The 18592-nt window shown below is 50.8% G+C and overlaps 6 protein-coding genes across 6 annotated transcripts; 2 read left to right on the forward strand and 4 right to left on the reverse strand.

Annotated features, from left to right (window-relative positions):
• Window positions 1-1431: 1431 nt before the first annotated feature.
• CTRU02_211301 (cytochrome c/c1 heme lyase) lies at window positions 1432-2586 on the forward strand (the record flags this gene model as incomplete). Its single annotated transcript, XM_036720321.1, has 2 exons — window positions 1432-2246; window positions 2313-2586. The coding sequence occupies 2 exons, from the start codon at window positions 1432-1434 to the stop codon at window positions 2584-2586; spliced, it is 1089 nt and encodes a 362-aa protein (XP_036588064.1).
• A 335-nt stretch (window positions 2587-2921) lies between these two features.
• CTRU02_211302 (DUF647 domain-containing protein) lies at window positions 2922-4353 on the reverse strand (the record flags this gene model as incomplete). Its single annotated transcript, XM_036720322.1, has 2 exons — window positions 2922-4190; window positions 4249-4353. 2 exons carry the CDS (start codon window positions 4351-4353, stop codon window positions 2922-2924), a joined length of 1374 nt encoding a protein of 457 aa, XP_036588065.1.
• Window positions 4354-4632: 279 nt separating this feature from the next.
• CTRU02_211303 (diphosphomevalonate decarboxylase) lies at window positions 4633-5863 on the reverse strand (the record flags this gene model as incomplete). Its single annotated transcript, XM_036720323.1, has 2 exons — window positions 4633-5746; window positions 5802-5863. The coding sequence occupies 2 exons, from the start codon at window positions 5861-5863 to the stop codon at window positions 4633-4635; spliced, it is 1176 nt and encodes a 391-aa protein (XP_036588066.1).
• A 2717-nt stretch (window positions 5864-8580) lies between these two features.
• Window positions 8581-10423, reverse strand: CTRU02_211304 (TOL protein; the record flags this gene model as incomplete). The annotated part of the gene is made up of 3 exons (XM_036720324.1): window positions 8581-9385; window positions 9450-10033; window positions 10214-10423. The coding sequence occupies 3 exons, from the start codon at window positions 10421-10423 to the stop codon at window positions 8581-8583; spliced, it is 1599 nt and encodes a 532-aa protein (XP_036588067.1).
• Window positions 10424-11910: 1487 nt separating this feature from the next.
• On the forward strand, window positions 11911-14928 carry CTRU02_211305 (peptidase s41 family protein; the record flags this gene model as incomplete). Its single annotated transcript, XM_036720325.1, has 5 exons — window positions 11911-12064; window positions 12123-12512; window positions 12578-13626; window positions 13684-13809; window positions 13879-14928. 5 exons carry the CDS (start codon window positions 11911-11913, stop codon window positions 14926-14928), a joined length of 2769 nt encoding a protein of 922 aa, XP_036588068.1.
• Window positions 14929-15428: 500 nt separating this feature from the next.
• On the reverse strand, window positions 15429-17753 carry CTRU02_211306 (heterokaryon incompatibility protein; the record flags this gene model as incomplete). The annotated part of the gene is made up of 3 exons (XM_036720326.1): window positions 15429-16603; window positions 16654-17373; window positions 17426-17753. The coding sequence occupies 3 exons, from the start codon at window positions 17751-17753 to the stop codon at window positions 15429-15431; spliced, it is 2223 nt and encodes a 740-aa protein (XP_036588069.1).
• Between the last annotated feature and the right edge of the window lie 839 nt (window positions 17754-18592).

The raw sequence follows: 18592 nt of genomic DNA on the forward strand, positions 1-18592 counted from the left end.
CGGGACGTATGTACGAAGACGCGACACCCTTTAGAGGGGTTGACGAGCCAATTCCGCGAACCTCCCCGGGGATGGGAGGGGTTCTCGGTAGGATACGGGAAAACTCGGCAGCATTTATGATTGTCACGTAATGTGACGACAACGGCAAAGTGGGACAAAAAGGAAGAGACGAGAATACTGCGACGGGGAGCGTGACTTGACCCCCGTCGCGATTGGTTGCAATACACCAAGAGTGTTGCTTGACGGGGAGGATATCAAAATGGGACTTTCGCGAACCACCACGCTCGAGGGGAGTTGGTCGGCTTCAGGAGTTTCTACACCGAGACAAGTGCTGTCTCTTGCTTTGGCCTTCTATTATCATTTCCTTTTTTTTTTTCTCTCCAAACCTACTCTTGCTTCGCAGTCTGTTCCGAGCAAACCATCCTGTACCGATAGTCTAGCTCGTCGCACTCGTGCATAGCCCCCAAACTGAATAGACCTCAGTCAGGACAAATATCGTGCGCGTGCTCAATTGGTGTTCCCTACGCTCATGTGAACCAGATCCGGAGGTTCGTAGTTTGCAATGCAACCTCCGGAGTTGCGAGCCAATGCTAGCTACAGCTAAACTTGACGCATGTGACAGCTTCCCTGCTGCAGCTACTTCACCAACCTGCGTCCGTAGTTCCGGGGCGTTGGGAATTTGGGGGTGGGAGTGGAGGTGGTTGGACGGCGGAGCCAAGGCTGTTTTCCAGTTCCATCCGATCGTACCATATTGTCTTCCGTCATTTCCCGAGGTAGCCGACTGTGCAACTAGCCAAGTGCCCGTGGCATCAGCCACTAATTAAATTGTCAAAGAAAAAAAAACAAAGACCACTGAATTTCAGTGACCGAAAATTGGCATTAAACGTTTGGTCCGTGCGGTGCAGCTTGTGGCTGATGGGACAGGAACCGGCAAGCCACATGGTCGGCAAAATAACGGTAGAATGACAGGTGCCCCCCAACGTCCCGGTGTCATCGGGACCAACCGACGATTTTGCTTCTACGTAGCTACGTAGATTTGACCAAGAACCAATGGAAAGCGTGCAATCACATCATCCGGAATTGATAATCAAGGACCCACCAAAAAAGTTGTTGCGCATTTGCTTGAACCTCCATCACGGCCAAGCTCTGTTCTGAGCAAGCAAGCACATATTCGATGCGTCCTGTCGCATAATAGCCTCACCACGCCGCAACAGACTGTTACTTTGATTCTACGGTAATATTAGCGTTGAATTGAATCAAGACTTGGATGGGGCCGTCTTTAAATAGACAAGTCTCCAAATCCCTCTCTGATATCTAGAAAGGTACTGTAAGTATTCCCCATCGTCATCGCCACCTTTTACCTGCTCACAACGAATGCTCGTCTGTTCCACCTCGTTTCCTAACTCGTTCCCAGCTCCCGACCACCACACCATGGCCGACTCGAGCAAGTCCGAGGAGACGTGTCCTGTCGACCACAAGGCCCGCGAGGCCTGGCTGCAGCATGCCCGCGCCGCGAACCCAGACGGAGCGAACCCTTCACCGCACCCGCCGCACCCCATTCCGCACCCTCCCGCCGAAGCAGACCAGCAGCAATCGCAGTCCTGGACGCAGTCCCTCCTCTCCTACACGCCCTTCTCCTCCACTCCCGCAGCCTCAACCTCATCCCCCGCCAACGCCGATGCGTGCCCCGTAGACCACAAGTCCCGCGAAGCATGGCTCCAACAGGCCCGCGCCGCGAACGCCTCCGCGAACCCTCACCCTCACCCTCACCCTCCCGCCGACACACCGAACCCCCATGCAGCTGCTGCCGCCGCCGCCCCTCCACAGCAATCCTCCTCAGGCTCTTGGTCCCAGACAATCCGCTCCTACATCCCCTTCGCCTCCTCCTCCTCTCCCACACAATCCACCGCCGCCGCCGCCACGCCGCAGCCCGCAGCAACGAGATCCCCCCTCGACACGCATCGTGAGGTCTCCACGATTCCGCGAACCGTAAACGCCGCAGCGTACCCGGGCAACCCCGCGACGACCCACGCACCGTCGAACCACGAACAGGAGACGGGCGCGGACGCGACGACGGGAAACTGGGTATACCCCTCGGAAAAGATGTTCTTCGACGCCATGAAGCGCAAGGGACACGACACGCGCGCCGCAGACATGGCGACCGTCGTGCCCATCCACAACGCCGTCAACGAGCGCGCGTGGAAGGAGATTAAGGAGTGGGAGAGGCCTTATACGGAGGGAACCACGTAAGTTCTAAATGAAATGTTTCTCGGGATCGGAAATGGTGGCTGACTGACAGGACGGATACACAGCTGCGGCGGGCCTAAACTGCACTCCTTCGCTGGCCTGAGCACAAACATGTCGCCCAAGGCGCGGATAAACACGCTCCTGGGCTATACACCCCCCTTCGACCGCCACGACTGGGTCATTGACCGCTGCGGCGTGCAGGTAGACTACATTATTGACTTTTACGCCGGTCGCCCCGACGCGCATGGCAAGCCGAGCTTTTACCTTGACGTGCGGCCCAAGCTGAACAGCTGGGAGGGCGTCAAGATGCGTGCTTTGCGCGGGGTTGGGCTGGCGTAAGGGGGAATAGAGAGAGAGAGGGTGTGTGTGTGTGTGTGTGTTGGGTGGATGTAACAAAATTACTTGTATAGAGAACGCGTTACGAATGCGTCAATGTGAGAAAAAATATTGTATAATCAGCAAAACGGATTAGAGCATGGGTGTGAACCCGGCATCGAGTATTCCACTCAATATACTGGAAGAAGTTAAATCATGTTTGCGGGCTATAGTTATTTGGTATCTCGTGCAAAGCAAGTATGAGCAAAGGGGTAGTTCCATTTCACCCGCAACCAGCTACGCCCTCTTTCCGCCTAGAAAATCCGCCTCAACAATCTCATAGCGATCAGCCGCACCCCCTAGAGCTCCTTCTTGCCCTCGCCATTTCCCATCTTGATGGTCATCCAAGGCGCGGATGTGTCCAAATTGGTCTCGGAGAGGTTCCAGCCAGCTGATTCAAGCTGCTCGAACACGTGGCGGCAGTCCTTCTTCTCGTCGTTATCATTGAAGTTTTTGCCCTCGGTAGCTGACGCATTTTGAAATTCCGGAGAATGGACTAGACAGAGCGCCGAGAACCAGGCTTCGAGGGTGGTGACGTTGCCAGCAGGAAGACGGAGAGGGTCGCCTATGAGCAGGATCTTGATGATGGGGAGGTCTGTTTTGGAGCGACAGAGGCAAAGCTGGTAGGATAATTGCTCTGGCGAAGACCCAGGCTGATTACTTTCGAATGGGCGGACGACGATGCCACGGGTCATGGCATCAGCGTAGCTTGTCGCGAAGACGACTGTCGCGACGGCTTCACCACGGGGTCTGTAGATAGGCTTCCAGAAAATGATGCTCTCTCTCTTGGCGACCTCCGCGGGCGACAGAATTTTGCCGGTGTTTAAAAAGTGCTGAAACAGTATTGTAGCTCGCTGCTGGTTGAGAACATCAAGCTGTACACAGCGCACTCCGAGGTAGTTCATACCGAGGTGAACAAAGATGAGAATGACCATCAAGGTGAACACCGCCTCCCGGCTCTCGACGTAACGCACAACGACACTACCGATGAGCAGACCGAACAGTCCGACGGCAGTTTCCTGGCTGGATTCCTTGGCATTGAGTTCACTGAGGTTGTTACGGCGCGCAAAATGCTTCGAGAGAGCGGCTTTGCTCGCGCCTGCAGCGACGCCGCACATGGCCCTCAGCGCCTCCGCAAAGACGAGCGCGACGACCTTTGGCCAGGCCCCAAATAATGGACTGAAGAGGTCGAGGAAGAAGGCGCTGTCGTTGAAAATATCAGCCAGAAAGCGGTACTTCTTGCACTCTGGCTCGATAACGAGGCCGAAGCGGTAAGCAAAAGTGATGGTCGCGACACGGGAGATGCCGTCCTTGAGGATGGTCATCAGGAGGGCATAGGTAGCAGAAGAGTTGGCATCACCAACACCAAGGCCTTGGAGGACCGCGCGGTTGGCGAGGAGGGAGGTGATGGTTGAGAAGAAAGCCTGCAATGAGTCGTAGGTCTGGTAGCCCAGATAGTCGGGGGTGACTGAGTCGGGGTAGCCGATCGGCAGAAAGGCATCATAGAGGACCTGTCGCACGTTCATCTCCCAGAATCTGGTAGTGGCTGCTGTAGTTGTCGTCGGCGCCTGGAGAGGTGTTAGCGATGCTTCTCATGCCAAATCAAGGGCGATTAAGGCCACCTACCTCAACAATGCGACCGTCGGGCTCATGCACCCAGCGATTGCGCAGTCTACCAGCTCCATTTCTCTCTTCGATCTCCATCGCCGACTTCTTCGATGTCGATGCCATCTCTCGTTACTCAAGGGTTTGCGAGTAATTGAGAGGAGACGTGGCGGAGCTGGTGAAAGATGGTTGGAGAAGGATGGGTGGTGGGGTCATAAAGGCCAGGGAGAGAAGGAAGGTGCAGCTGCATCTACAAGGCAGACACGACCGGACTCTAACTTCACTATGTGACGAGAGAATTATGACATAAGCAAAGACATGAACTGTTCAATTATATGAAGTATTCTATATGCTTGACTTTTTGCAGCACGACTATTACTCAATTGAGACGCCGACTTTCATCGCCTACCGCTTGGCGGGCTGGCCATCCTCTCCGACGAGGTAGATATCCGACTTGATGGGACCCTCGCCAACGCCAGTCTGAATAATATGGCTGACGCCGCCCTTAATGATATCGGCAACAGTCTCGTCCAGGGTGGCAGTGGACTTGAGGTCTGCAGAGCCGTCCTTCCAGCCGCTCACAGAGCCGAGGATAGAGGAGAAGGCACCAACGACGGTGGCAGTGTTCTCCTCAAGGTAGTAAATGACGGCGTTCGGGCCAGCGTCAAAGGTATAGGCCGCAACAGTCTTGCCGGCAGCGGCGTTGATCTGCTCGACGGCACGGATGGCAGCGCGGGAAACGTCGTTCATGTAGAAAATAGGAGGGTAGGTGTCGGAGCAAGAAGAGTGGAATGAGTTGGAGTCCTTCATCGTCACCTCGGCGAACTTGGCAAAGTCGCGCTTGGCGATGGCGTCTTCCATCTCTGCCATGTGCTTCGGTACAACCTCCGTGACGCGCTGCTTGAACAGACCGGAGGTCGCAACGGTCTGCTGCATGCCAGACGTTGAGGAAACACCCTTCTTGGCTGCACTGACGACGAGGATCAGAGCGCGCATCTGAGGCCAGTGCGAAGCCTCGGCAACGAGGTCCGCCTTGGAGTCGGAGCCGTCGGCCTGCTCTCCCATTCTCCACGCGACATAACCGCCAAACAAGCTGCGGCACGCAGATCCGGAGCCCTGTCTAGCGACGAGGGACAGCTCAGAAGGAGAATCGGGGAGTTCGTAGAGGTCGGCAATGGCGCGGACGAGGGCGGCGAAGCCAGCTGCAGAGGAAGCAAGACCTGCAGCGGTGGGGAAGTTGTTCTCGGTGACAATTCTCAAGGGGAAGGTCGAGAGCTTGGGGAGGGAGGGGTTCTTCTCCTCGAGAGCAGCGCGACGGGCACGCAGCTCGCGGAAGCAGGCTTGTGTGCGGGCGCCCGAGACATCGGAGGATTCGCCGTTCAAAATAAGGGAGTCGCCATCGGTGTAGGACGCGGAGCAGGACGCGGTGGTCAGGGTTCGGAGGTCGGCCTGAGAGAGGGTAACGGAGAGAGAGCTGTTGGTAGGGAGATTGAGCTTGGGGTCGCGCTTGCCCCAGTACCTGTCAGAGAGGTCAGTATAGTTATTGGTGTTTGCATGGATGTAGTTGTCCGTACTTGACGACGGCGATGTTGACAGGCGCCGTGGTGCTGGCGCGGTAGACCTTGTTGTCCGCCATTGCTGCGATGGTGTTTTGTATCCTGGAGGCGGTCAGAGAGAAGTTGAGGCGGGGCAAGCAGGATGAAGAAATGAAGAGTTAATCAGGGGGAGTCGATTAGGTGTCTCCAAGGAAGAAAAACCACCGGACTTACCTTTAAGTAGATATGACAGAAAAATTCGGGCTGTGTCGCAACGCAATGATCTTATCCTCCAACGGACAAGCAAAAGCTGAGATGAAATTAGTTGCACCAAAGCAGCAGGCCGCTTGGCGGGGTTCGTGAAGCTCCTTCCCTCACAAACAAGGGCCCCAATTTGGTTTGACATGCGATCCTTGCCTAAAAGAGACTAGTGCGGGGTCTTCACGGCCTAGGCGCTGGGACCCCTGGGGGCCGTGGCACCTCCTTACCCAGCAGGGAAAGAACCATTGGAACAACACAGGTGCACTTTCTCGAAGGATGTCCGAATGTCTCAGCTGTTCACCACTGAATCACCTTTCAGTACGCCAGACTCATAAAGAAGGTAAACGACGCAAAAGGCACATATCCGTTGTTCTCTCGAATCATTGCATATTGTTCAGCCCAGGGTATCTGCCATTCAATCCTAAAACTCCTGCCGTCTTTTTTTCTTTCATCAATTGTACCACATGATGGCCTGCCATCTGATTTTCGTTCACTGCAGTTTCCGTCCCAAATATCCAGGAATGAGATACCCCGAGAGCATGGTCTCGACAGGCGATGAAGACTGCAGTGTTTCCCTTTAACAAAGCACTAAAGCCATCTGAGAGGATATCTCACTTTCTCCTCCAATATCCAATCAACAGAGACAGTGCAAGTAATTCTTTCCCCTCCATACACATCATATGCGTTCACTGCTACTTTGGCATTGATGTACCCTTTGTTTGAAGTGTTGATGTTCTCTCACACGATGACAGCTTCGAAGTTTTCTTCAGAAATGGTCATGTTGTTGTCTTTACTGAAGCCTGCCCGTCTGGTATTGGCCTCATGTTGATGAGCGCAAATAGTGCGTATGATTCTTCTCCGCTCTTATGAGATGGCTGGTTGTTCCAATACTCTGTTTGAATTCTTCTTCGGTTCGCTCCTTGGTATCGGTCTTAGTCTCCCATCCTTGGCGTCAAGTTACTACTGGTTTCGATTCATAAGAGTAGCTAACGATTTGAGGTACACCTCGACCCTTGATAACTTGTGGATGTATACGTCGTGATTGTGCACCCGATTGGTTGTGAGAGAAGGAACGAGGTCGCCTGTATTCTCGCTTTCGGTGCGCCCATGACGGCGACTGATTCGATTCGGCACACGAAGGCCATTGACCATCGTATGGTTTTCAATAACTGATTCACACATGATCTGTGCCGTAGGTGAGTAGAACATATCTGTTGCCGTTGTTCTGTTTGCCATGCTCTTGCGACTGCTGATGCGATTTGGGACACGAAGACCGTTCACCAGTGTGTGGTTGCTGACAATGGATCCTCGCATGAGCTCGGTTGTAGGAGAGAAGAATAAATCATCCTCAATGTGTTTTTGTTGGCGAGCTTCGCTGATACGCTTCGGAACGCGAAAGCCATTGACCAGTGTGTAGTTTGACGAGACGGCGCCACGCATGAGCTGAGCAGTGGGGGAGAAGATGTCCGCCATTTTCCTTGGTTTGGAAGCGTAAATCGTTTTGATGATGATTTAAAAGTTCAATCGTTTGTTTTTCCCAAGAAAAAACAGAAGTGTCTGAAGGTGGTGCAGCGAATTGTGTAAAAATGGAAGTTGTGAATTCAGGATGAAGCAATCACCATATAAAGCTGTGTGGTGTGAACAATTTAAGCCGAAGAAGAGAAATTCATATGGAAGATTAACTTAGGAAGAAAGTAGAAAAGTTGTTGCGGGGTTGCGTTTTATTTTTGTACTGCTTGTTCTTTGCTGAGGCGAAACAGGAACGCTTGTTTGGGTGAGGCCGTTGTGGTTATGTTGCTCAACCATGGTTTTCAGCAAAATACCCGACCGTCCTCGGAAGCTACGGTTCTACGTCCGACTTTTTAGGGCTGAACCACTCAATGGGAAACTTTATGATCTTCTATTAGATTCTACTCTTTCATTGAAATAGCCAAAAACAACAAATGGCCTTCTACCCCTTCGAGCCCGCGGCCTTGTGAACCTGAACTGACGGAGAAAGGTGATATCACGTGGAATGTGAGAGAGTAGACGTACGTTTGGATCTGTGTGCCCTTTCGCCTCATATTATCCCCAGGTTTAAATCATGTTATCCGTTGCCAATACCTCTTTCCCAGATATCCTTCTAAAAGCTCAAGAGGCAGGTGCGCCCTCAAGGTGAAAAAAGTCCGATTCCTCGATTGCGGTAACCAGCCCAAGGTATTGCTGTCACAAAGACATCCCACACCATAGATACTGTTCCAGACGGTAACCCCTACATAATTTGCGTTCAGTACCTACCCATAGTATATCTAACACTTCGCTTGGGGTCTGACTTTGACATCCAGAAATGAAGGGTTCTTGTATAATGTACACCTCCCTCAGACAGTAGGCTACCTAGGTATACATAAATTGATATCAGCCATAATGGTTTTAAGTCAATAGCTGCAATGCTCATTAATAGTTGGCGAAAGAAGTAATAGTTTGAATTCTGATTTCAATGACAACTAGATGCTAGACATACGTTGGACTTGAGATACGTCTGCTTTGAAGCTATCTATTTCAATTCACTTTCTCGGGCTTACTTAAGCTCCGCCAAGCCTCCCTCTTGATTGACTTCAACGCTGTCAAAGTCCAGCTTCGCACGAGCACGTACCAGAGATTCATTGTAGTTCTCCTTCACATACACATAGAACGCCTGACAGTACGCCCTGAGTGGACGATAACCTAAGGTTCCCATTACCAAGAACCCGCGAGCGGCGTGGAGCATCTCTTCAAGACTGCGGTGAGGTACATGGAAAACAGCAAGTTCCTCCATTGCCTCGGTCGCTGCAGTTGTGGGTGCAACTGGTAGTGACTGCGTTCTAGTTGGCTGCTGCCTCGCTGGGGTCTGCAAGGAGTTTTGGATGAGCTTATCAAGGACTTCATACCCTAGACCTGTATGATAGCCGTAGTGCGCCACTGCCGCAATGACTTTTAGTCCCAGATCTCGCAGGTAAGGTGGTTGTTCCTCGATACGCTGCATGCCGGCGTCAAAGAACGCCACGACATTGGCCGGAAGGACGTCTGACAAAGGAGAGAGTATACTGTCAACTGACTGAAGCTGATGAACATTATTCAAACGGAGAAGAGCGAGGCTGACGTTCCCGTCTGCCTGGTCCGCAGTTCTGCTGCGTAACGTTGCGAGAGCCTCGTGGTTCCGGGGGTCTGTGAGACTTCTACCCAGATCAGACATTGGGGGCTTTTCCTCTTTGGTGCTTTTCAAGCCTAAATCTCCGTGCTCCATCTCGAGCTCTCGATCGATTAGTTGTTGGAAGTAATGGTTATTGAAACCAAGATTCAACTCTACATGGTCGAAAGGCTGGCTGAAGTTCACAGAGCTGCCACTTCACATTTGCCACGAACGTCAGTTTACTTTCTTGGTCACCTCGAAATCTAGTTATGACATACCATTTGCCACAAGCCTCGCCTTTTTCTCTGCAATTTTGGCAGAGGACATGTACGACTTCGCGCTCAACACCCGTTCCTTCGCAACCTGCACATGCCCAATAGACGCTGAGATGTTCCTGGTCTTCCGTGACGCAAGAGTCGCAGAGTACTTTCTCAGGTAAAATTTTGAGACAAGTGATGCGCGAGGTGAGAAACACCTTAAGCCCTTTAGTCGCCAGAAGTGACAACTCATTTTCAAGAAACAGGTCAACAGCAGGGCTGCATCTGTCGAAATCGTCGACGATAAGAAATGCATGATCAAGTTTGGTAAGGAGCGAATATAGCGCATCTCTGGTGAGCTGGATACGAAAAACGTCGCGATGGCCGTGCTTTCTGGCGTCAAGATAGAGTCGATACTTCGCGGCGATTATTTCGTCCTCGATGCCTTTTAGGGACAATTGATTGAATAGAACTATCAAAACGTCCTCGACAAAAGCGGTGCCGTTAAAAGTCACATCGTTCCGTACAAAGACAGAGGCTACGGCATCCCGGGTCCCGGCGTACTTCTGTTTCAATTTCCTCGTCACCAGAGCCGAGAGGGTTGTCTAATCAATACCATCACGTGGTCAGCGCACCAGAAATCAGGGAAGTGGCTGACTTCAATGGCCGGTTTGGCAATAAGAAAGTGAGTGAGGGTGGTGGTGGTAGAGGTTTTCCTGGGGGGAGGGTTGTGGATTCGAGGAAAAGGGAAAAGACACGGAACTGCCAGGATAAAATGAGCTCACCTTTCCTGAGCCTGGCGTTCCAACGCAACGCAGTATCCACCGGCTGTCTCGTCGCTGCCAGCTTATGAATATCTCGCTAGCAAATAAACCATCCCACAGAGGCTCCCATGTGTCTGCTCCAGGCTCATGCCATTCGCTCAATGCCGGATGTATTCCTTGACGCTCCTTGAATACTCGCTTGGATTGTTTTTGATCTTGAATGTTAATCATGTCAATAGCCTTGGCCCAGGGTTCTGTAACCATGAATGAGCATTTCCTGTGTTATTGGCTTTTGTAAAAGCACAACTAGAACGGAGTCTGCAGTTTAGGGTTAAAGATTCCGGCAAGGAGGCAGGGACCAATCGTGCAAGAGCCGCACGGGAACCATACCCGGAACTAGGCACCGACCTGCAGCCTCCTTGTGCCACAAAACCGTCATAGACAACGAAGATAAGCACTCTACAGTAACCCTGCAATATTAACAAGGGCCACACACCCCAGAGAAACCAGAGTACCAAGAGAATATTAGCCGATACTGCCGTCAAAGCTAATAGGTTTTTGATCAAGATGGGCGGCCGCCCCTGAATGATTGGAAAATTGTCGTTCACTAATCAACGCCCAGTTTACTAGGTGATGGTGACATCGCCATCCACTTGCATGGGGCTATGTCTCCAGAATTGACATGGGACGAATCTATTGATGACGACAATCATGGCTACGTGGTTTGCTTTCTTCCTTCGCCGTTCTAAATAGACGGGTTGCCGGAAAAGTCTATATTCGCGGACCTTTCGTCCTGTGGTTTGCCTGTGCTAATACGAGACGTGCCTATGATCTCCAGCGTCCTAGATTTTTCAAGAAACGATGCAATGCTGCTAATTCTAGTTTTATTGAATTGCTGTCGCTGAATTGCAAGGCAATGCAAAAGTTCTTTACGCGCAGATGATCAGGCTGGCAGTCATGCAAGGAACGCAAGGATCAGACTTGGCATAAAAGCACCTCCGGGGCACAATATGCGAGGCCCTCGGATAAGCGCCGAATAAGACAAATCAATGTTACCGCATCCCCAATACATGGGCCCCATTCGGGACCCATGAGACTCAAAGTCTTCCAATGCCGAATCAAGCAGGGCCTGTTCAAGAGGCCGGCGTTACAATACATCACCCCTTGAAGAATGAAAGTTACAGCAAAGGTCTGAAGGATGAATAGCTTAGTTTCGCAAGAGAACGGTTAACCGAATAGCTTCATGGGTCACCCTGCCCTCTGAGGCTATTGTGGAAATTACAACGAGGCTCTACATAGTAATAAAGTATGTGTGTAACTTGAACCTACCTCGGCTCTGTAGAGGATGGCGCAGCCATTGGCAAATAGCCCAACGCTGACATGCATCCATTGGCAGGGGGGATAATCATAATTCAGTTGACGGTCGGACGTCGTCGTCTCAGCCTTACGCACAAAAGAAGCAAGTATCAGTTCCCTGGCCATAGCGACCTATATCCAGCTTGTTAGGTAACATTAGGTAGTCGCAGGCCAGTTTGAATGGTTGCAATCCTTTCCAGCAACCAAAAGTGGGTTCTATAAAAAGCCATCATGCCAGAAGAATATAAAGCGTTCATTCTTCCTGGCACCGGAATCTGGGGTTATGGAGTGTCTTTTCATCTTGATCATCTTTCACGAAAGTCCATTCATTTAGCCGCTTTGAGCGAGCACCCCACGTAAAGATGCTATTCAAAGATTTGACCGCGTCGTTAGGCCTTTTCTTTGCCCTGTCATTCGCTTATCCGTCTACTATTTTGCCGAAGGAGATTCCACGCCGTCAAGATGCTCTTGAAGAAACGCCAATGTGCGGCCAAATTATTGATGCGGTTAATGATGGTAAGAACAACACCTAGGCAATGATCAAATCAAGTTTGCTGACTTCTGCGTTGCACAGGATACCGGTTCTTTTATGCCGCAGATGCTTACGAGTGCTTGATAAGCGTTCCATTCCACGAAGCCGCGGCCCTTCGTTTCATCGAGTACTACAACACGACAATGCAGTTCCAGAGCACTCTGAAGCATCTCAAAAATCCACCAGAAGGTTACCAGCAGCCCGCATTCGATCTCATGCAGGGCTTGGAAGATCTCAAGCGCAACGTCACTGCTGGCGTATTCAAAAACCAGTACGACTTTGAGGCCACGATGCAATACCTCATATACTCGGTTCATGACGCCCACGTCAGTCTGCGGGCGGGTGTTCTTTCAGCTTTCTCCTTCGCGAGCCCGATCCCTCTTGTAGCGGCATCAATCGACGGAAAAGAGACTCCCAAAATCTACTTTGCTGGTACGTAGAGAACGTAGATTGCTTTTTTGTCAGCCTTAACTTGCTACGTAACTTACTATAACTAGACGATATCATCGACCGCCAAAATAACTTGACAAACGGCATCGTCATCGATATTTCAGCCATCTCGCACATAAATGGAGAGCCGGCCGTGGAGTTTCTGACCAAATTTGCGGCACTGCAGTCCGTTGGAATGCTTGAGCCTCATGCCGATTGGAATGAGCTTATGGACAGCCCAGTCCAGGACGTCCAAGGCATCTTTAGCATTTTCGCCGGTTCCAGCACATTTTATCCCGGTGACACCCTTAATTTCACCTTTGAAGCCCAGGGCAAGCCTGAACTGAAGACACACTGGCTCGCAATCTACGACAACGCAGAATTTACCGGCCCTCTAACGACTGGTGGCGACTTTTACAACTTCTTCGTCCTCGGCCTACTGCCAGCGTCATATCCCGACGTTCCACTACCGCCATCGTTTGGAGGCCTGTCCTTCAACGAAGACGGCGACCCGATCACGCCAGATTTGCAGACCATTGACGGGATGGATGAATACGAAGAACCAACTAGTTGGTATGAAAAAAGCTTCACTGCTTTTCCCAAGAACGCGGATGTGAAACTGGCCAATTTAAGCAGTTACGGTGCTAACATCATAACGGGATACTTCTACGATGACATATCGACTGGCGTACTCAGCATCCCTCATTTCAACCACTACGATGATGATCTGGGCGACTTTGGTGAGCTACTCACAGAGTTCATGGAAGGGGCTGAAGAAAAAGGCCTGAACCATGTCATTCTTGACCTGCAGAAGAACTTTGGCGGATCGTCTGGTTCTGCACTGTTTCTTTTCCGAGAACTGTTTCCTGGAGTTGACCCCTTTGCTGGAAGTCAGCGACGCAGTCACAAGTTGGCCAACATTCTTGGCTCGGCTACTACTCATAAGTATCGAGAACAAGCTGCTGGCAGTGAAGAGGACCAGGAGGACAGTTTGTCGCTTGTCTCGGACGAGTGGACGATTGTGACTCGACTAAATGCTGAGACGAGGAGGAATTTCTCCTCTTGGGAGGAGTACCAAGGGCCTAGACAACAACTCGAAGATGACATGTCTCTTGTGGTAAGTTTCCAATCCTCCATTAACGATGTTCATTTTATGTACCAACGCTTTTTATAGGAACAATACGACCTCAAAAACCCGACTTTTCACGTTGCAGCGTTCGACGGCTGGTTGCTCAACCGTTATCTGGATGATAACGATGCAGAGAGACACGTACCGTGGACTCCTGAAAACATAGTCATCGTAAGTCCGAATGAGATCCCCACCCTTTGTTCGAACCGCCTTGAAGATCTAACACCGCATTGTTTTAAGCTCACTGACGGAACATGCTCTTCTGCGTGCGCTCTCTTTCTTGAGCTCGCGACCCAGGCCGGCGCCCGTACCGTCGTTGTTGGCGGCGCGCCCAAACCAGGGCCAATGCAAGCTGCAGCCGGCACCCGCGGTGCGCGTGTGTATTCTGGAGACGAGCTAGACTACGATTTCGAGTGGATAGGAGAACATAATGAGACTGCAAAGGCCCAGTTCCCAGCCAACCGACAGGACCGGGGAATCTTCATCAAGCACGCCGGGTTCAACCTCCGCGACCAGCTGCGCGCGGATGACATCTCCACACCTCTTCAGTTTCGCTACGCCGCAGCCGACTGCAGGCTGTACTTCACAATTGATAACGTCTACAACATGACTACTCTATGGCACGACGTTTCCCGGGCGGCTTTTCAAGATCCCAGTCTCTGTGTCGAAGGCTCCACGGGGTACACATCCCGCAATGGCACGGCCTCGCCCAAGACCCCTCCAAAGCCTTCGACCGCTCCTGTACCCGCGCCAAAAATAGCTGTGACATTTGCTGACGACCACGACACTCTTCCCAGTGACGGCCTGCCAGCTGGGAGAGAAAGAATCATCAACCAGGTGTCGACAGAAGCTTGCGTGCCCCAAGTTGGCAAGAATCCGTGCACGAACGGCGGAGCGTGTGTACCAATCAACTACAGCTGTCTTGGTCAAACGGCTTGGACTTACATATGCGTATCATTGTGCAACCCGGAAGATATTTGCTTTGGCACATATTGCACAGGGAATATAAAGTTCAACATCGAACGCGATAACGAGCTGGTGGCGGGAGTCCCTAGGTTCGACGGCCTACAACGTAATCATGGCTACTGCAATCCCCCAAGTGAGGTCCAAGCTGTGTGCAGTAGGAGAAACACACAAACCCCACCACCGCTGTCGGGCGAACCGCAACGGGCACCATCAACTCCAGGCCAAGTCAGAAATCAGGGGGCGGTATCCAGAAGCACTTCACCTACTGGCCTGCAAAAGAAGCCTGGCGCCAAGTTGGGACGTTTTAGGGTACCTTTAGGTTAGGTCCAAAGCGAATAGACGTAATCGCTTGCTTCGAAACCGTTTGTGTACTCGCAGGCAGACTTTGTAGTTGTGGATTGACGAATATTGATCGGGCATTCGAAAGCTTTTATAAATATCGTTATCTTACTTTAGACAATAATCTTTTAATCAAAGGAACCCAAAAATCAGACTAGTTGCAAAGAATCCCAGTATAATGGAATAATGTTCACCCAAGCAAGAGATTTCTCGTTGGTATGTTGAATGAGCTGGAAGATGGACTTGTCATCCGATATTTAACGCAGCAACTTGTCCTAATGGACAAAGTGATTTCACTTTTGGGCGTCAAATATTTAAGCAATTCCCGCTTCCAGTATTGATGGAGAAAAGCGACGCAAATTACTTTTCTCAAATCACTTTCTAAACTCACATTTTATCGACGCATAGGACCAAAACATTGGCATGACATTCTCGACGGCTAACGTGCCCATTGAAAACAATCCCTATGAACTGAACGTAGCGTATCAAGCAAGCCAGACGGATTGTCCATCCTCAACATCCAATTCATATTGCAGCGCTTCTTGGTCTTCCCCACAAGCCCGCCGGAAGGAAGCCCAGTCATCCCAATTCAACTGCCGAAATGTCACAGCACCAACCCTCCTTAGACGCTTCTCCTTTTTGTTTTCCCATTGGACCAGAATCCCTACTCCTGAGTACTGCATCTCCTCGACCTCCGCTTTGCTCTGTTCGATCTGATCCAGGTCATAAAATTCTTGCCCATGCCTATCTCGAAAGATTCTCGACGCCGCAAGTACTAGAAACTGGCATATTGCGTCACCTTCTCCTGGTTGAAGATCCGGGTACGCCTCAACAACGGCCTGCTCCCGTACTCCATCAATATCTATGAACCAACGCTTCTCGAGGGAAGTGTATCGAAGCGTGCCCCCACATATGTGTCCCAGGATTTCGATCTCCTCAGACAGCAGCTTGGAGCGCTCGTCCGGTTTTGGTATACCAACATTTGGACCAGTCTTAGATTGCCAAGTCTCTGCATACTCCTTCTCAACGTCACTCGGTTTATTCGTCTTAATCTCAGGAGTATCATGCGGGTTTGGAGGATCTCCAGTATCCATTTCCCCATGGAGCATTCTCTCAAATTTAAACGCGATCGGACCTCCCTCGTGATTCGTCACTGCATAAAATCGCGTATTGTCCTCCAATCTTGGAGCGACCTGAATCGGCACATCCAAACACATCCACGACCAAGACGGGAATTCCTTCCCATCGATTTCTGGATACTTCGCCGCTGGTCGGTCTGCCACCCGCCACGCGAGCTGTTCCTCGAGCCAGGTTGCCCAAAGCCCGTAGGCGTACTCTTCACCTTGCATGTCGCGTACAAGCTTGGATATACCCCACATGGCTGCGTCTTTGTCGTCGTGTTTGGTGAGCTTGCAGCTGGTGTATGCCAGGACGGAGCTCTCCCAAAACTTTTCGGGAGATCCCTTGGATGATTTGATTCGCGAGAGCACGGTTCTATCGGCACTTTGAAGACGTTGGCGCCAACTACGATCCATCCCGGCTGTCACATCGAGAGATGGCGGAAGACCGGCGGGGAGGGCTTCACAGGCAGAGGTAGTGGCACAGTCCCAAAATATCTGGCCCTGAGCGAACTGCAAGAGGCGGGGAGAAAGCATCCGTTCTGAGACATATCATCAGCACAGTTGACGACGGAGAAACTAATAAAAATACCTTGAAAGACCCACCCGCGGCCGTAGAGATGGCTGCCGAGAAGGTCCTTGTCCCAGAGGTCGGAGGAGAGGATTCGCCTGTTTCGCTCTCTGAATCTGTGAGATGCGCCATCGGGGACGTATTGAGCTGGCAGCACGTCAAGGTTTCGCTCTCGGAACAGTCCGCCTGAACAATCCTCCGAAACAGTAGCCGCAAGATTGCAGTACGAGTTACGATATACCTTGTGCATAAGCCCTGCCTCGGCCTCCCAATCTGCTTTGTCTGGCTGGTTTTGGATGATGCAAACGGAATCAATCCAAATGTATCGAATCCCGAGGTTTCGCGTAACGATAATCGCTTCTTCGAAATTCTTGTTGCTACAGATGTCATTTCCAAGAGCATCGTTCTTCCACGGGATGCCACGGTTAGTAAAATCATCAAAGTTATCGTTCGTAAGCTGCACGAAGCTCTTTTTGCCCCAACAGTGACTTAGCGTCATGTATGGCTCATTTATGTGATTCTTCTTTGTTTCGACCACGCGGATATGTGTCGGCGGCAAATGGTCGCCTTGAACACCGACGTCTAGAACTCGAGTTGGCATGAAACCGTGCCTTGTGTGGTGTGACTTGCATCTTGGGTGGTTGTTTTTGCAATGGTTCAACCAGCTCTTCATTAGGTTGATGGATGCTTCAGAATTTGTCCCCGGACCAAGTGCTTCTTCGTTAGGAATATATCCCAGGTCTGGGACAAACATCAGTAACTATACGTCCGGAGACCAACGACGAGTGATTACCTTCTTCGTGGAATACATAAAATCTGACTTCCGGGAGGTCTCTGGTGCTCTCCTTCTCGCCCTGCTCATCAGGTACTGGACGGAATGTGATTGAGACATTGCTTTTAGTTTCTCGAATATGAGGTACTTCGCGCATAGTCCATCGGTAGAGCGCTTTAGTCTCCTTTTGGATTCCTCCATGGACGGTCTTGACAAAGGGAGCAAGTCTTTTGCAGAAGACGCAGCCTGATTCTGCTGACACCTTGAGCGCGGCCATGTTGACATGGTGGTAGTCCCAGGTCTTTTGCGATTCCAGGACATTTCGACGGCAAAATTGGCAAATAATCATGTTTTGTTAGAAAAAGATTCATCAAATAGCCTTATGGTAAGGAAGACGGGAAAATTGCGGCGGTGATGAAGTTGAAAAGGCAAGCTCGTTGTTGGCTGACAACACGTTCACAATTAGGGGGCTTACCCGTTACCGCGCACTAAGTGGGACTGGGATGCGCTGTAATGATCGATTGGCTGCGGCTGTAATCGGGACCAGGAGCTGTATCTGGAGGACTGGCCGCAGCCTGATTTTGGGAGGGAATTCCCTTCTTACCCTTTAGCCATACCCAGGCAGCCACATCAGCATAGCTTAGCTACGTAGGACCTTAAAGCAAAGTTTTCAAGAGGACATGAAAGTAAAACATGGCAACGAAAATTTTCAATGATCAGGTGTGTGATTAATGAGTTCAGACGACATATTGATATTGATGTAGTCTGAAAGGTCTGCAATAAAGTTGGAAGCATGAGAAAGTGACCGTGTTAAGAGACGTATTGAAATGTCCGAGAGGAAATCGAGGATGACCTCTGTGAAAAGCTCAATCTCACAACTACATGCCTTTCCAACTTGCCTAAGTGGTCGTCTTGAAAACTCCTTTTATATGAAAATCGGGCTCATATAAAGCCATGGTAGCCGAAAGTGAATGTATTCTCGGTGATTCCAGTACTAATTGAGTACCTATAAGATAATAAAGACGTAGCTTTGGTAAAGGCCTTAAGACATGCTTAATCTTGGCTGCGGCCACATAGATGGTAGTGCTTTAGATCCTCGGCGCCCAACCAGTTTTATCTTGTCCGTAGCAAGGTGCAGCTGTTCTGTGTTACGAAAGTGCGCACGTATCAACATAACCATAAAACCCC

Source organism: Colletotrichum truncatum, assembly GCF_014235925.2.
Source record: "Colletotrichum truncatum strain CMES1059 chromosome Unknown Contig_0007, whole genome shotgun sequence".
Taxonomy (NCBI): Eukaryota; Fungi; Ascomycota; class Sordariomycetes; order Glomerellales; family Glomerellaceae; genus Colletotrichum; species Colletotrichum truncatum.